Raw genomic sequence first — 18,864 nt, 5'->3', positions numbered from 1 at the left:
AAATGGAAAAATAGAATATAATTAGTTATAATAAAACAACCATATTTACACAATAAACACCTTTATATAAACAGACAGTATATAAACACAGATATACAGATGAGTAAGGTGCGGATGAATAGAGATGACATGTTGCACAGTTGGAGGTAGGAAAGAGTGATAAATAGATAAACGTGCATTATGCAGAATATTGTCCAGAGATGGCTCATATTACAGAAGCAGCTAGCAGTGCTACATTATGATGTTGTATTAAAGAGTCTGACTGCTGCTGGAATGAAGGACCTGCGGTAGCCCTCCTTCTTGCACTGATGGTGCAGCAGTCTGGTGGACTTCTTCTGAGTACTTCCGGGTTCAAGATGGCGCCGCTGTGTGTGTCTCTCCGCTTACCTGTGTTGGAATTATTGTATATTTGCCTCTTTCTACTGTTTGTCGTTCGAAATGTGTCACCTCTGCTGGTGTATGACCGCCTGGCTCTTTTAAGTATATATTATTCTGCGGAGAAAGTGCCGATCTACGGCTATGATGGTCAATCTATGCCGCCGCCTTTCCTGGCGTCCATACCGGCCTATCTAATGCGTCAGCCCTGCCTGCCGCTCCGCAACAATCGCCGCAGGAGACGCGGTAAGAGAGGCGGAGTACGTGTCAGGCTCAGATCTGGGCTATCCTTGTGTTGGGTTTTCCGCGGAGTTCATCGGCTGCAATCTGCGGCGTTTTCTGGTACACAGTTACCGGTGGCTCCGGTCGACTGTACCCGACTCCGAGTGCCCATCTCCCCGCTGCTGGAACAGGAAGCGCTCAAAGCGAGGCTGCGAGCATGGGAATCTCCGCCCGATCAATCGTGCTTCCCAACAGTGGATCATGCAGTCCTCCTCTCTTGCCTTGATCAGTGTGTAGGCATCCGAGGCTCAGTACTTACATGGTTTAGATCCTATTTGACAAATAGAAGCTTCTCTGTCATGATTGGTGACTTATCCTCGTCAACTGCTCCTCTCTCCTGTGGGGTACCTCAGGGTTCTATTCTTGGCCCCATCCTGTTTTCCTTATATATGTTGCCTTTAGGGGCAATTATAAGACAACATAACCTGTCTTTTCATTGTTATGCCGATGATTTACAAATTTATTTGCCTATGAAACCGAATGACAGTGTCGCACTAGACTCCCTGCTTAGCTGTATTAATGATATTAAGTTGTGGCTTTCACAAAACTTTCTTCATTTGAATGAAGCTAAAACTGAGTGTATCGTCTTTAGTACTTCAGGTATGCCTAACAATCCAGCTGGGAGTTTGGGAACTTTTGATTGCAACATGAAATTTGATAAGCAAATCAGCAATGTTGTTAGAATGAGCTTTTTCCAGCTTCGTCTCCTGGCTAAAGTTAAACCCTTGCTTAACAGGCATGATCTAGAAAAGGCTATTCATGCTTTCATTAGTTCAAGGTTGGATTATTGTAATGCTCTCTATGTTGGTCTGACCCAGACCTCCATCTCACGACTTCAACTTGTACAAAATGCTGCTGCTCGCTTTTTAACAAATACATCTAGACGCGCACACATTACTCCTGTTCTCTACACCCTACATTGGCTCCCTGTGCGTTTTAGAATCGATTTTAAGATTTTATTGTTTGTTTTCAAGGCCTTAAATGGCCTGGCCCCGGAGTATCTGTCCGAGATCTTAACCCTGCGTGAGCACAACCGGTCCTTGCGGTCCTCAAATCAGCTGGTTTTAGAAGTCCCAAGGTCAAAGTACAAACGGTGGGGTGATCAGACTTTTGCAGTCGCTGCCCGAAGAGTCATTCAGATGACTACAGATGTAGTGCTTTGTAGGTCTAAACTCAAAACTTAAGACTTTTAATACATAGTAGTGGTGTGACAATTTCCCTCTCCTATTTATATGTAACCTTTTCTGATTTTATTGTTTCTATGTGTCATTCTTTTTATTGTATGATATGTTATATGATGTGTGTTTTAGTCTTGGTTTCTGATGTGAAGCACTTTGGATACCTTTTGGTTACTGTAAAGTGCTATATAAATAAATGTTGGTTGATTGATTGATTGATTGCTGAAGGAGCTGCTCAGGGACCTCACAATCTCATGTAGGGGGTGAGAGGTGTGGGACCACACACAAAAGCAGCTTTCTGACCGGAGGGATTTTTGCAGTTCCTAGAACATAAAATTCCTAGAATCCTTTTTTTCTCGTGTTCTGACTGGACCAATTTGGGGATTTTTAAGTTCCTCTGGCCGCAGTTCTCTTTCAGCTCCTACTTCAGGGCAGGGTCTTTTCACTGTTCCCTTTTCAGCATATGAACCTAGGTCAACGAGGGTCGGGTTTCCGGTACAGACAGACCAACAACGGACAATTTTAATAATTTTCACTATCTTATTCAGCACTAAATTCACTTCTGACAACGTTTTAGGCGAGAAATGAACTGTTTAGATTTCTAATATAGGCAGTCTTGTGACAATTGATGCCGAATTGACAATTTGCTTCAAAGTTTTCGGAGTTGAGGAGCTCCATGAAGTGAGGCGACAGCCAGCAAGCGCCTGCCCCGGCCTCTAGCTCGTCACTCGGCCAGTCCTGCTCAGACACCTCGCTCTGAGCTGGAGGTCTCTCAGACCGCTCTCGTAAATAAGAGGCTTTTATTTCGCCGTTGACGGTTCGTTTGTTTAAACACATGTCCATCATAAGATTAACGGGAACCTGTGGTTAACTGTCTTTTCAGAGTTAAACTCCACAAGCGTGTCCTGCGGCTCGCCGGCCGTCACACACACACACACACACACACACACACACACACACACGTCCACAGCGCAGCAGGCAGAGGAGGGGGAGAGAGACCCGTTTCTCTTCGGCAAACTTAGTATTTAGTTCATACTTTTTTTGGTGTATTTGTTTTCTGATTTTAACGCTATAAAGACCGTTGCCGTGCTTGCATCACTCTCTTACCCCTCCTATAGTCCCTACGGCCACTTGGCCAGTGCGAATGCAATTGGAAAAAACGGTTTTGGGGGAGAGTAGTTAGTAGATCTGTTTAGAAGTGGACTTTTCCTATAACTACGTTCCTGTAACTACTTGGTCAGAAAGCGGCTAAAAGCAGTGGACAGGTGTTAATTGGGGGATGCTGATGTCTCAGAAGCCCTGAGAGGGGATGAGGTTGTCTGCAGTGGCCAGAGAGGAAAAGGTTGAGTCACCGACAGGTCTGAGGTCTGGTTGGAGAGGGGGAGGAGAGGGGGTAGAATCAAATGTATTGAAAAAAAGATTTAATTAATTTGCCCTGTCACGGTCACCAGAAGCAAAGCCTCTACCATTGTCTTTGTTTTGACCGGAGATGCTTTTCAGTCCCCTCCAGACCTCCCTTGTGTTGTTTTGTTGAAGGCATACCTCCAACTTCTTCCTGTAGCTGTCCTATCCTTTCCTTATCTCCCATCTGAGCTGTTTTTGAACCCTCCTCAGCTCTTCTTTGTCCCCAGATTTAAAAAGTATTTTCTTTTCATTCAGCAGGGCTTTGAGCTCAGGAGTCACCCAAGGTTTGTTGCTGGAGAAACACCAAACCTTCTTCTTAGGTAGGGTGTTCTCCACACAGAAATCATCGGCCGAAGGGGGGATGTAGACAGTTATCGCAATGATGTGCGAAAGCTCCCTCGGGACGTAATATGGCCGCATGCTAACAGCTAGCAACTCAATGTCTTTAGTGCAGCACTGCTCCCTAACACTGATGTGCCATCCATATACATCCATATATGCACATACGTTGAAGAACAGTTTGGAAGAAGAAAAAACGCAAAAAAAGAAATACAAATATGAGAAATACACTAAATTTCACAGGCTCAGAGCTACCACTCACGCGGCGCCATCTTGATAAGATAAATTAGCTTAATTGAAGAATTAACGATTCTCCATTAAAAAAAACCAACTAAAAACGGTATACATTTGATATATATAAAATATAATGTCTTTGCAGTACTTCCAGGCATATGTAATCAAAACTTCACCAAGGAAAGTGATGAACTGTGTGCTTGTTACAGACACCATTCTAGTACAGGATAGGAGTATAGCATTTCATGCAGTATTTTACAGACCATGTCACATTTCTTTTAAAGTATATCAAAATGACGACTGATATTTTTCCACTTGAGTTGTTTTCTGTGTATCCATCACAGCAGCCTGGTCTCTTCTTTTGTCTTCCAGCTGGTGTTAACAGTTGGCCTGTTAGCAGTGGTGGTGTACCTCTACACTGTAGTGGCCTTCAACTTCTTCAGGAAGTTCTACAACAAGAGTGAAGATGGAGAACTGCCAGACATGAAGTGTGACGACATGTTGACAGTGAGTATGATAAGTGTAAAGCTTTAAGGTGCCGTAGAGCAGTCAGAAGAAGAGAGTAGAAGAAGCATCAATGGTCAATCTATTGACAATAAAGCTAATGTTCGCGGTTCGGGCGGGACCCAACACACACGCTGCGGGAACGGGCGGGAGCAGAACATACACACTGTGGGAGCGGGCGGTAATGGTCAGAAATCCACCGGGAGGGGGCAGAAGCGGGATTAAGAAAACAGTCCCGCGCAGGTCTCTAGTTCCCTTCCCTATGGGGTGGCCCGGAGTTATAACAGGGGGGAACCACTGGCATAACGGCATAACTTTGTTGGTCTGTGTTCACTGTGAGCATAATGACAACATTTTACATTGGGACAGGAACAAATACCTGATGTAACATGAGAGTAGAGATGAGGTTAACTAACATTTAACGAACGAGCTTGAAATTAATGACGGCTGTGGATGAAGGGTGGGGAGGTGTATGCTGTGTTACAGCAAGTAGCAGTAAGATGTGTGGACCCTGGGCAACGGAGGTGTAGGTGGCACTGGTCACAGCCAGTAGGTTTGGAAATAAAGTACTGATCAAACCAAAAGCTATACCTGGAGCTGAGACAGGTCATTTCTGGTAACTTTTCAAGCAAATGATCTGAAACTAAAATCTGCACATTACTTTTGTTAAAATATCTTTTTTTGGTCACCTGCAGTATTGTTATGTATATATGGTCCCACTTGCTACAGTATCTCTCCACTGCTGTTCTGGCTGCTAATGTCAGTAAAGCCTGTCTCATTGAAATTAGGAAGTATCCTTAAGGAGTCTGTCTGTAAGAGGGTCTAGCTCCATTTATGGACAGAAAGTCATGGGTCAGAGCTTTTAGTCTGACGTTCCTCACCCTCAGGCTCTGTATGCGGTTCAGCTGAGCTGCTGAAGATTACATGCTCATTTCTGTCAGTTTCTGTTAGCTTTTTAGGAACAGGATAAGAATAATTAATTTTATGCAACCAATCTGGGGTGATATCATGATGCAAACTCAATTTAAGGCTCTCAGGGTACAGTTACAGTTAGTGATGATCCTGGATAATGGGATCTGGAATGTAAAATCGAAACAGATGCCAGAGCAGGTTGGCTACAGTAGCAACATAAGCTTCCATTGTGATTTATCCTGGTTAAACGTGAACCAGCTCTGTGGTACAGGAAGTTCACTTGATGCCACAGGCCATGTGATAGTAACAGTGAAAGCATGTATTGTGTTTTTAAACTTTGGTGCTGTAACTCTTTACATTTACACTAAGGTCTGGGTTTTAATGCCTACCATCCACTAGAAGACTCTGAACAGACTTTGAAAAGACTAAAGTCTGACACCATCTCACATCTAAAGACAATCATCTCACATCTAACTGACTGTCATCATATGTAAAGACTGGGGATCTTACAGGATCACTAATTGCAAGATTACAACTGCGTTCGTTTTGAAAAATGTAACCAAGCTAGCTAGCTACCGTTAGCGTTAGCTGGTAACTAGGGAAAGTTAACAGATGTTCTGTTCTGCCGTACATGTAGATGAATGTCTCGTCGGATGACGGGCTTCAGAAGGGTTGAACATCAGAAACTTTATTTCTCTTCTTTTTTTTAAGATTATTTTTTGGGCTTTTTATGGCCTTTAATCAACAGGATAGCTTGAAGACAGGAAGGGGGAGTGAGAGGAGGGATGACATGCAGCAAAGGACCGTGGGTCGGATTTGAACCCGGGCCGCTGCCAAGGCCTCAGCCTACATGGGGCGCACACTCTACTGGGTGAGCTAGAGGTCGCCCCAGCATCTTTCCCTCTTTAGGGTTTAGCTTAGCATGGCGCCATAGCAACCATAAACAGAACTGGCTCTAGCCAGTTTGCTTCCTCCTGTTTGTTGCTGTGGGAGCGCACACATTGGTTGTTGACAATGGTCATATGATTTAACTTCACTACCAAGACTTAAAACTTTGATTTAAAACACGTTTGATTTTGTCAGAATGTCAAGACGGGAAAAAAGACTGGGACTGAGTTTTATGACAACCTTACACCAAACGATTGAGATGAGGGGAGCGCGCCGACTCTAGCAAGACTCTCAGGATTTCATTCCGATATTGGAAATTAGTCTGCGACAGTGGAATCGAATGAAAAGTAATTTGGCGCAAGGTCGGCATTAGCCTAACAAGTATAATTGGGTAGGAAGTCTTAACATGTCATATAAATCAAGTCTTGTCTGTGGTGGTGGGAGGAAATGGCTAAAGACACAATGAATTACTGCTGTGATGAGACTGTTCCATGCTGCCAAGTCATCTGAAAGAAATACTATATAAGGGCTCTATGGTGTGTGTTTTCTGGGGGGTGGGAGGGGGCCTTCTCTCACCCGGAAATTTCAGGACACACTCTAATCCCCTATAGTCAGTCACCCATAGCATTCCATAGAGCTCTGCTGTTTCCTATTAAGGGGCCACGGGTGGCAGTTCTACTGGTCTACATAGGGGTGACAGGGGCTTAGTGGGAAAAGGAGATAGACTGATGAAGGGCCACTGCCCCTGGCAGGTTTTTGCTCTTTCCTCTCCTCCCTTTATATGAATACATCCCTTACAATAACACAGCAGGATGAGATGATCTGAGCTGATTGCTTCTTTTCTGTTCACTTGTTCCTCTCTTAGCCTTCATCTTTCTCTCAGTACTGGGGTTTTCCCATCTTCTTCCCTCTCTCTTTCTCTCTCTCTCTCTCCTTTAGCTCAGTTCTTCTCTGCATCTTGTTCACTTTACATACACCTTTCATGTCTTTCTCTCTCTTCCCAGGTTTCCGATGAACACAGACTCATTCTTTCTTTTACCTTGATTTTAAAGTAATTATCGTTCTTGTACTTTGTTGCTCAAATTATGATGGTCATACTACAAATGTTCTTTGTGTAAACACACACAGAACAGAAGCATTTTCAATTTGTGAGTCATACCACTTTGGTTCAGGTATTTTCAGGCGTGATTTATTAGTTTTGGCCTTTTGACATCATGAGTTTTTCCAAAGTAATGACGGGTATAACTACACAGACGAACAGCTGCTGACTATATAGAGACCCTATTTTCCTTCTTTTTTATCTTTTACTGATGCTAAATACATAATTATCAATACATTCTTTAATCTGTCCCATTTCTTTGTCCCTCTGACCTTTAAATATTTCTGTAATTTAGTTTAAAATCCAGCACGTTACATTTCTCTCTCTCCCCCTCTTCCTGTGTGTCTCTCGCCCTCTCTCCCAGTGCTACATGTTTCACATGTATGTAGGCGTGAGAGCAGGTGGAGGGATTGGTGACCAGATTGAGGACCCGGCAGGTGACGAGTATGAGATCTATCGCATCATATTTGACATCACCTTCTTCTTCTTTGTTATCGTCATCCTCCTGGCCATCATCCAGGGTGAGAGATCCAGCACACGCACACATGCGCACGCACACACATGCGCACGCACACACACACACACATGCACACACACACATGCGCAGATGCACAAACACACACACACACACACACACACACTCAAGATCATGTGTGTCGGTGGAAAGACCAAGCGGAATGGACTTCTGTGTGAGGAATGTTCCTACATCAGGATGGCCTGACATCTGAGACTTATGTTGAGTCGGCTGCTGAATGGTGAGCTTTGATGCTGGAAGATGGAAGCTAAAAGACATAAAAAGATGCTCCTTTATAACAATGCTCACATTTGCCTCTACATTGGCCATCTTTTTGCAGAAACATTGTCACCTCATAACTATCAATAAAGGGCATATGAGCAGGAAATAAAGATTTTGTAACACACTTTAAGAATCAATGCAGCCATGCAGTCATTGCAAAAAAGACACTGAGGTTTGCCTCTGTGCAGCAACATATTTTTTCATAACTGCATAAGAGTGGATTGTTGCACTTATTCCCTGACCATATGACTATAATTAAAATATTATATATATATATAAAAGTATTTTTAATTCATACTTTAGGGTAACAGCCTTTAATTTTTGAAAACCTATGCTGGGCATGGGGCCTGTTATCAATAATTAGTAATACCAATTAGAATGATCTTATGAAAGAATCCGATCACCATTGTTTTGTGGTCCATATTCTATCATTTACTGGCTCACCTCTGTGAGTAGGGCTGGGTACCGAATTATACTTTTTAGGCACCGACCGAATTCCCTCCTTAGTATCGAGTATCGAAAAATGCTTCGTCATTCAATTCCCAATTTCAATATCTTTAGGAGTAAATCTCATCAGCGTCAGTGAGCCAATCAGCATGCAGCATGCTTCTACCAAGATCTAATAATACTGCTGATTGGCTGTCTAACGTTACACGACGACACAATGGAAAAACTTGTTATGCACAGAGACGCTCACGTAGTAGGAGCTGAAAAAAAAAAAAAAAAGATTTGTGCCATAATCATTTCTTTTTGTTAAAATAGATTTCATAAAATTGGAATCGAAAAAGTATCATTCAGGAACCGGTATCTAAGTCACCGGTATCGAAAATGTATTTTTTTTTTTTTAATCAAGGTTTTTTATTTGTTTTCACGTTATACAGAAAAGAGAAACCCATATAACCAAACCTCCCACCCTCCAAATACCAGACATAAACATAAAGACACTATACATAACCAGATGTCCGTAAGGAAAAATAAAGAATACAAGATGTGTACTTTTTTACATTGCCATGTTGTCTGCTTCCATTCCCTCAACACAAGTTAAGAAGCTCTCCCATATATTATAACATTTCCCAGTAAACCCTCTGACTGTGTGTTCTAATTTTCTCCATCTTAAGATGGCACATGACTTCCCTTATCCAGTGGCCATGTGTCAGTGGAAAAACCGGTAATGAAAATGTTTGAACGATACCCAGCCCTATCTGTGAGTTGACTAACAAAGTGACACGAAGCAGAGTTCAGTTCACAATCTTCTAAAGGTTTAATGAGACACACAAGCATGCATACATTTTCTAACTATTTATCTAACGTCCTGTAATTATTTTCTAATCGCTCCATTCACTCGGATGACGTGAAAGTAGATAGATAAGAAAGAGGCTTCAGAGGAAAGGAGGATTGGTTCAAAGTGGGTTCATGCAGATAGATCTTCTGAAAGGAAAACAGTGTTGCAATTTATGATCCAAATTTATGATACCACCTAAAACAGATGGGAGACGCTTAGGTCAGAGTTTTTTACAGAATGGAATGTGACATATTCACAACAAATGATCAGCAGGTGTTTTGCAGTCTGCACATTATTATGACACTACAAAATGTGATGAGTGTTTACCTTAGTCAGTTCTTTTGATCAGTTGCATTGTTTCACGTCATACTTCACTGCTCATTGAATGTTCTTCGAATAGATCAAAACCACTGTGTCCGTTCTGTACTGAGGTTGACGAATGCCGTGTATTTGTACAATATGTTCCGATCTGGTCTAATTTGGTAAATACCTGGGTATCTTATGACCGCTACGAGCAACAGGACTTTTTACAGCCGGCACAGGTGAAACTAATAACATTAATGATGACTGTGTCTTACTTACTCAGTGTTGTAATGTAACAAAGTACAAACTTTACTTTTACTCCACTACATTTCCTGAATGAAAATGTATACTTTTAATCCGATACATTTCCCCTAAGCATCTCCATTACTTGCTACTACAAAATAAAATCAGAAGAAGTTTGTTAGACTGGAAAAAAGCAGGTTTGGCGAATCATTGCTCCTAGATTGCAAGTTAGTACACGCTCCATTCCAGTTGGTGACGCTGTCCCTGTTTGTTGCAAAGCGCCAAAACCATAGGCCAAAACTAAAGAAGAAGAGGAAGAAGCATAATAACAGTGTCATGGTAGCACCTGGTGCAGGCTCTGTCGCCATGGTAACAGACGATGATCACCCCGACGACAGCGGTGAATGGGCTGCTAATGAAGATAACGGTACACACCTGTGGCCGTATTTGCAAAAAAAATGCTTTCGTACGTCGGAGTGAAAGATTCTTCTTCACAAAAAAATTAAAATTCTGTTTTTCTCTTGTTAAAAAAAGGTGTGGACACCCTGAATATCATGCTTTACTATAAGGAAGCCACAATAATGTTCATAATCAACGTTTTTTATAAAGTACTTTATACAAGACTGCACTTACTGATGCCAGTGAACCATTGTGCATAATGGCCCTGAAACAACTAAATGGAATGCAGCCATTATTGATATTAATTTCCTGTTTTTCTGCTCTGACATATTTTGGATCTATATTGTCGTTTATATTCCATGATTACCTGGAGCTTACATCGGTCAAATTTGATATTTCAAGCTTCACATTTCATATTCTAAGCTATGGAATGGCATTGTTTTAATAAGGCTGCATTTAATATTCTGTCTTTGTTTCACATAAACCCATACTAAAGCTGTGATCATTATCATGATAGTAATATGTAGGACGTAGGGGGGTGGTATATCAACTTTTTAAGGTACGAACAGTATATCGATAGAGTTTCACACAAGATATGAGGTACCGTTTATATCGATATAGTTTATGTTGCGTTACATTGAACTAGTGTTCCCGCTGGTAATTTGTTGGTGCGGCCGCCAAATACACCGAAGAACGGCAGTTAGTGCCTCAGTTCTATGAGCCGGTGAGACAGCGCCTGGACTTGGGCGGGAGATAAAAGGGCTGGTTGCATCTCACATGTGGCTTTGACTTACAAAAGAACTTTTAGCTCACCTTGTAGAAATTCCTGAGATATATATCGTGTATTGCTATTCAGCTGAAAAACACAGAGATATGATTTTGGTCCATATCTCCCAGCCCTACAGTAGTAATATAAAGACTGTAACATAGAGACCCAGTGCTATTAAATGTCTATTGGATAAAACCAAAGACTTGTGGTTTTATGGTGGTTGTGGATGTAGTTAACTTGTACTCCATTTGAACACTCTAGGGTTAATCATTGATGCTTTTGGAGAGCTGAGGGACCAGCAGGAGCAAGTGAAAGAAGACATGGAGGTAAAAAGACGCACTTGCACAAAACAATGCAGTATTATGAAGCACATGAATGACAGGAAATACGCACTGCCAGATTTTTCACATTCAGGTACAGGTTGCAATTTGACAGCCAATGGTGTAATGATAATCCTATAACTCTTGCATGTTTCTCTTCCAGACCAAATGTTTTATCTGTGGAATAGGTAACGACTACTTTGACACAGTCCCACATGGCTTTGAAACGCACACGCTACAGGAGCACAACCTAGCCAACTACCTGTGAGTACATCTGGAGTTTGTGTGTGTTTTATGTGTGTACTTGTACCTCTAATGTAGTGCCAACCAATTATACCTGTCTTATGCAATACACCTGATTAGAAGACTCAACAAGTTTTTGGAGCGATTAGACACAAATCATTTAAACAATAGTGCAGCTGTTTGAGGTTCCTTGTACTCAACGACTGCAGGATTCTGCTCTGGGAGCTTTTTGTGGAATTCTTGTTTTGCCCAATTTATGGAAAAAGATTCATGGAACAACCGAGCTTTGGGCTCGGTGTTGATAGTGCAACTCGAAAGTAGTAAGGGTTGGATTTAATTTAACATCAGGCTCTGATGTGTGTTTGTGAATGTGTGATAATATTGTCAACTTTTTTTCTAATGTGTGTGTGTGTGTGTGTGTTTCAGATTCTTTGTGATGTATCTCATCAACAAAGACGAAACAGAGCACACAGGCCAGGTAATGTTCCTTTGGTCTCAGTAAATATGCATCACTGTGATATTGTAATGTGGTTAGTACAGCTCAGCTTCAAACTTTCCTTCAGTGTCTCTGATCCAGCGTTAAAGCCTCAGTATGCTTAAAGGCCCAGACACACCGACCAGACGGCCGACCCTCGGCAGAAAAGGCAGTTGGACTGATCAGTCTCCCAGAGTGAGACGTAATACGTCTCCATAACAGCAGGCAGCGCTAATCTGTATTGTCGCCCAAAAATGAAAACCGGCAGCTGATTGGACGAACGCGTCACGTGGGTCTGGTTTCTCCAGAAATTCAAAGACAGACTGTCATGGCGGCTCGTTCAGAATACGATCTCATATTGGACTAAAATAGTTCACCGTAACGTGTTTCTGAAAACATTTTAAGAGAGAAATAGGTCGTGCAGTTGCTGAATCTGTCTTCATTTCAGATCAACAAAGGTCAGTTTAAAAGATTTGTCAGATTTTGAGAGACTCTAGTCACGCTCATCCCGCTCCCCCGTTTCCGGGTTAGCTCGCCACCAATCAGATGGGTCATTTGAGTCCGACTGCCGGCAGTGCCCTCCCTGCCGATTATACATGTCAAATCGGCCAAAATGAAGGCCGACGGCCCCTAGGACGGACGACGGCACGGAACACACCGAACAGACTCGAGTCACCGACCTCGCCAGACGTCCAGACGGACGATTATCGGCTCTGTGTGTGTCAGCACCTTTAAACAAAGTGCTTCTCAGATCCTCTTACAGCATCTGAAACCCCTTTCCAATGGTGGAATATGTATGATGGCAGGCTTCTCGCCTTGGCATTGAGTTTGGAACAGGTAGAAACACTTAAAGGTCCTAGGACATGATGCTTTTATATAGGCCTTAGTGGTCCCCTAATTCTGTATCTGAAGTCTCTTTTATATAGGCCTTAGTGGTCCCCTAATACTGTATCTGAAGTCTCTTTTATATAGGCCTTAGTGGTCCCCTGATACTGTATCTGAAGTCTCTTTTATATAGGCCTTAGTGGTCCCCTAATACTGTATCTGAAGTCTCTTTTATATAGACCTTAGTGGTCCCCTAATACTGTATCTGAAGTCTCTTTCCCTAAATTCAGCCTTGGTGCAGAATTACAGCCACTAGAGCCAGTCCCACAATGAGCTTTCCTTAGGATGTGCCATTTCTGTGTCTGTAGCTTTAAATGCTATTGAGGAGGAGAGAGGGGGGGCAAGGTGGAGGGTGGGGGTGTGGCCTTGACCAACTGCCACTTTGCTCGTTTGCAAGCCATGATGTCTCTCTCTTTCTCATGGGTGGGCCAAATTCTCTGGGCGGGCAAAGCAGAGAAAGGGGAGGTAACCTTTCCCCTTATGACATCATAAAGGGAAGATTCCAGATCGGCCCATCTGAGCTTTCATTTTCTCAAAGGCAGAGCAGGATACCCAGGGCTCAATTTACACCTATCACTATTTCTAGCCACTGGGGGACCATAGGCAGGCTGGGGGAACTCATATTAATGTTAAAAAACCTCATAAAGTGACATTTTCATGCCATTGGATCAGTTGAAAGAGTTTCTGTTGCAATTTGTGTGGTGTCATGTTGCACAATGCCTGTACTACTACTACTACTACTACTACACTTTGTTAGACGCATACTGAGGCCTTTAGTGGCTCAGTGTTTGAAGCTTACACTGCTGTTACTAACCTCAGGAGCTGTCTCCAAATGCGTTGTCTATAATGTAATTCCTCCCTACCTCCTCCCATCTGTCTGTCTTAAAGGAGTCTTACGTATGGAAGATGTACCAGGAGCGTTGCTGGGAGTTTTTCCCTGCTGGTGACTGTTTCCGGAAACAGTACGAGGATCAGCTCAACTGATCTGTTCTCGGAGCAACAAACTCTTCCCTTTCATACTGTAACCTGTTCAAGGCCCTCTACAGCCATCTTCCCTTGCTTATCCCTCAAACCTTTCTTACTGCTCTCTAAGGAGTCCCTGTTCTACCGAACGGCGGCTTCTACACTCGGCTTCACTTCCCAGTCTAGGAGGAACTACATCTCCAGCCTCCAGGTCCCACCCCAAGCCTTTCTCCCAGCTCTTCCTCATCCAGACACTCAACTCGCCAGCACACTTTGTTTGGAATGCTTCTAACTCTGACTTTGTACATAGAAAATATCAGAGGAAATGCTGTACAATATGTGACTGGTGGCACGTCAAGGTTTTTTGGCTCAGATGATGACTTCTTTGCTTCATCTTATTCTACATTCACAGTAACAAGCAAAAAATACGGAGCAAGTGAAAAAGGAAGGACAAGACGGACAGAGGAGGTGAGTGGAAGGGAAGTGAAGACATAATTCTTCCTGAAAGACTTTCAGTACAATGATCCATACACAAAGAGCAGACATTATTATGATGATTTTTACGTCTTTTCATGTGTACAATGCACGTTGCATGTAGGTACAGGGGGCGGACACAAAAAAGGAAGACCTCTACAACCCTGATGTAATCCACCACCACCGCAATAATCGGACCTTTGAGAAGCTTACATGTCAGCTTTTGTTAAGACTGTCAAAGAGGTGGTGAGGGATTTGGTTTAACTCTAAGGTATCTTTTTTTTTTTTTATTGTGATACATGTCACATAGTTTATATATGTTAATATTGTGTCCACACCCTGTACATGCCAACACTGTGTGTGAAGGGCTCCTTAACTAAGTGTTCATATCTCTAGCAACATGATCAATAGTTCATTTTGTTCCGGTGGAGCTGAGCCAAAGTACAGACGTCAACAAGTCATAATCCTCCATCAGCTAGCAAGTTACCTACATCTTTTTTCTTTCAGTTTTTTTATAGACATATACACGTGTATATACGCAGCAAAGAGCAGCAGGTTGGATTTGAACCTTGTGCCGCTGCAGGACTCAATCAACATGGGGCAAACGCTCTTACTGGGTGAGCTAGAGGCCGCTCCCGGAAATGCATGTATGTCCCCAAACTGGTTAAATCCATTACTGACATGTTTGGTAACTCTGAATATAATTTTTTTCTTTTATTTCATCTTTTGCCCCAGTCGCAGCATGGCCTTAGGATAGAGATGTCTCTCTGGTCCACATCAATATACTGTATGTGGGCAACTACTAGTCAGGTTGCCATGACATTTACTGAGCACATGACATAACGATACCATCAGGACAAACCTTTAGTCCCACTACTGGTCAAGGCTCTAAGAAGAGCTAAACAGTCAGCATGTTCTGTCCAATAGTATCACTGAGTGTAAGATACATCGCAGCCTCTAGGTGTCACTACTGGGGCTTTAGACTTACTTTCATCGATTAATGCTACTTAGTTAGGGCTTGCTCCATACATTGAGTTAATCAAATTATGCAGTTTTATGTAAAATCAGTACCAAAGCAGCAGAAAACTGATTGGTCTGTTTAAGATGTTATAGCTGCATACAAAGTTAGCACATGCTTGTTAGCTACGATAAATAATGAGCCAGACTGGAGCAGCCCATTAGCCACAGCTGGAGGACAGGCTGAAGATGATCAATGTACTGTATGGATGAAAGCAGAGGGAGGGGAGACAGGAGGATACAGTGCCTTACTAAGCCAGGGGTGAGTTTTGCAAGCTGGAGGAAGAGAGGAATGTCAGAGAGCTTCTCATAAATACAATGTAAAGACAGAGTAACGCCTGGAGCTGGGTGAAGGGGGTGTCTATGAAGGACAGAAACATGCCACATGCGAGCACTATAGGAAAGTAGAACTAGAGATGGAAAGAGGACGGAGAGAGAAATGCCCTCAGGACTTTGTTATTGGAAATATATTGTAAGATGACTGGCATGTCTCACTGGGCCTTAAGCAGTTTTGGTGCAGAATTGTAACATTTGAAATAATTTCAAATTTCAGTTGTGCTTGCTTTATAGCTTTATGCAGTGCAAAAAGGTGTGTTACAATTTCAAAAAAATTACAAATTAATATCATGTAATCAATTCTGTTTGGTTTCATAGTACTGTCAGATGATCTTTGAGTTGTCTTGTAAAGTTCTGGGAAGTCTGATTTTAGTTTAAAATGACAGCAGCAGCAGATGAGGTCACATCTTACTGAGTACAGTACTGTATAGTCCAGTCCAGATGGCTTCTTCCTTTTACCAAAAGCATACACTCATACACTCACAGTTGGCAGTTCAGGTACACCTAGCTAAACTAATGCAGTCTAATCCAACAGTCCTGCAATAATTCCTGCTTTAATGAAGGTTATGATCTGATGACATTAGTTTTTGTTGAACAACTTTTAAAGAGGTGTTCATTCTGCATTTTTTTTTTGATTTAATATTAAATCTACTCCTAATCTTTATATAAACGGTTGGATAAAATATTAGAAACGCTTCTGAGTGTAAACAGACAAACAATAGCCAGATGTATTGCTGGTTGTTAGACTCAACTGCATTACTTTGAGCTAGGTGGACCTAATAAAGTGGCAACTGAGTGTGGTTTACACTACTCTCCTGCAGAACAATCTGTGTGTGTGTGTGTGTGAGATGGCTGTTATATAACAGCATGAACAATTTCTGATGCTGCCATAGCGTCACTTTAAAGATGAAGCCATCATGTTAGCTTAGCTTCGTGTTGGTACACTGTGCTGCAGACACACATACTGTACACATTCTGTCTCTTGATTGATCACATTCTCTTAATTGTAACACCCCTCACTGCAAGGCAGGCAGATTAACTGACCTGAAGTGTTTAAAGTGGAAGAAAAGTGCAAGCCGTCCATAGAACACATTTCATGACTTACAAAGTTTCACCTCGTAGGGTTTGGGTGTACAGACAAGGGCCGGACGAATCATTTTAGAAAATTATAATATCAGAAACAAAATTATCCATTTAAAGCATAATTATTATTGCAGCATCGTATATGTTATTTTTCAACAGATTCATTCCTCAGTGATTGGTGTGTGTTGATTGAATAAATGGCAAATGTTCAACAAACATTCAAATAAGGATTGTTCATCTGAAGTTTGTTAATTTATTGATGATCTTATGCAATACAGCAAAAAGCTCTTTTTTGTATCGATGTTCTCCAAAAGAAATATCTCAGAAAAAAATGCCATTGCATGTTTATTATGCGGAATTAATTAACAAGTATAACAAAGACACTAAATCTATGTCACCCTTAAATTGTTTAATAGGATTATTTAAGATGAATTAAGATTTCTGTATTATTGTATTTAAGTGTTGTGGGCTTCATTGTACCTCTTCAAGTCATTTGCCACTAGTGCATCCCTGAGAAAAAAAGTGGCTCCTGCTTTTCTCTCATGTAATCATCTCTGTTTTAATATACTATAAGTCAAATGTTTGTTTAGGTATCATTTGGTTTTAAGCTCAAGCAATAGCCCTTCAGGGAGTGTACGGGAGACTGACCATTGTAAATTGCAAACAAAGGCAAAACAAATAAAAGCTTGCTTAACTTTGTCTCATTTTAAAATAAAATTATTTATTCATTTATTATCTATGTCTTTATCTGTATTTTATTTACTTAACAAATAATGGTAAGGAAATGCAACTGAGGTCCTGTTAATTAGTTTACCGCTTAATCTTAAAGGTGCAATATATATATATATATACAAATATTTAGTTGGCTCTTTGCACAAAGCCATCCTTACATACATGCAGATTTGGCTGGACATTTCCTGCCACTCTTCTGTGTGTGCTGTCAGATTTCTACAACGTGTAGCGGTCCTGTTTTGTAAACTTGCTGAGAATGTACCTGTCCCGGGCTCGGCATACACTCTGCGCTTGGTTTGGTTTCTCTAAAAACAAAGTGACCATTAGTGAAGTGTGAAAGGTGAATCGAGCTTCAGACCCTGAAATACTTCGACAGTGATACATTGGGATCATGTTTCTTAGACCAGTAAGCTATGAAGACTTAAAGTGTTTAATTTTTAACAAGTTAACATAAATAATCATATGAGCAAATACAGACAAAATGTATGATATAACCATGAAATTGGGAGATAACTCAATACATTTTTTATAAAAAAAAATAAATAAAAAATGTTTGTGGCTTTTATTGCCTTTATTGATAGGACAGATTAAGTAAGGAGAGTGGGAGACAGGGGGCATAACATGCAGCAAAGACCCAACCCGTGGCCGCTGTGTCAAGGACAGCCTCTGTACATGGGGCGCACACTCAACCAGGTGAGCTAACTAGTTATTTCACCTGAGTCAGTCTGTAAATGACATTATGTCCAAAGAACTGTACATGAAAATCTATCATGGAAGTTGCTTACAAAGACATGCTGCCTCTAGGGGCTGCTGAAGAGCCATCTTTACTGATTGCACCTTTAATGTTGAGTGAGGATGCATTTACATTTAGCACAGATTACTATACAAGTATGATAACACAGTGTCACAGTTGCAACCAACCAGTGTGGGTGCTATGTATATTGCAGTGCGCTCATTATGCCATGCTAATGTCATTTCTATTTTTTACTTTTTATTTTCACAGCAATATCACATATTACCATAACTAAGTGGTAATTTTGCTCATGTAAAAATAAATGTTTTTCCGTATTTATCACAGAGGGGGCATGTTTAGTTTGCCACACAGAAGAGCATCATGTAGACTATTTGAGTACGCTGTTGCTACTTCTGAAAGATAAATGTATAAAGAGGGTCTGAGTAATGAATGGATTTGCATGATTTTGAAAATAAAACTTTATTTATTAACTTGTGAAGAGTAGAATATTCTTAATTCAACATCCTGAAGTCCATCCCTGCTTTGTGGCTCCTTTTCATAAAGAACATGCTATGAACAATTACATACACATTTCT

The 18,864-nt window shown here is 41.5% G+C and overlaps 1 protein-coding gene across 1 annotated transcript in view; it reads left to right on the top strand.

Moving 5' to 3' along the window:
• ryr2a (ryanodine receptor 2a (cardiac)) overlaps positions 1-17,465 on the top strand; it is a 172,127-nt gene extending 154,662 nt beyond the window's left edge. The window contains exons 105-110 of the mRNA XM_078279587.1: positions 4,185-4,319; positions 7,580-7,736; positions 11,269-11,333; positions 11,491-11,591; positions 11,997-12,048; positions 13,819-17,465. Of these exons, the coding sequence (XP_078135713.1) occupies positions 4,185-4,319; positions 7,580-7,736; positions 11,269-11,333; positions 11,491-11,591; positions 11,997-12,048; positions 13,819-13,914 (606 nt within the window). The 3' untranslated portion in view covers positions 13,915-17,465. The remainder of the gene's footprint in view (positions 1-4,184; positions 4,320-7,579; positions 7,737-11,268; positions 11,334-11,490; positions 11,592-11,996; positions 12,049-13,818) is intronic.
• The last annotated feature ends 1,399 nt before the right edge of the window (positions 17,466-18,864 follow it).

This window comes from Sander vitreus, chromosome 21 (assembly GCF_031162955.1).
Source record: "Sander vitreus isolate 19-12246 chromosome 21, sanVit1, whole genome shotgun sequence".
NCBI lineage: Eukaryota > Metazoa > Chordata > Actinopteri > Perciformes > Percidae > Sander > Sander vitreus.
Note: the sequence above shows the minus strand (reverse complement) of the source record. Positions and strands in the feature narration are given on the sequence as shown.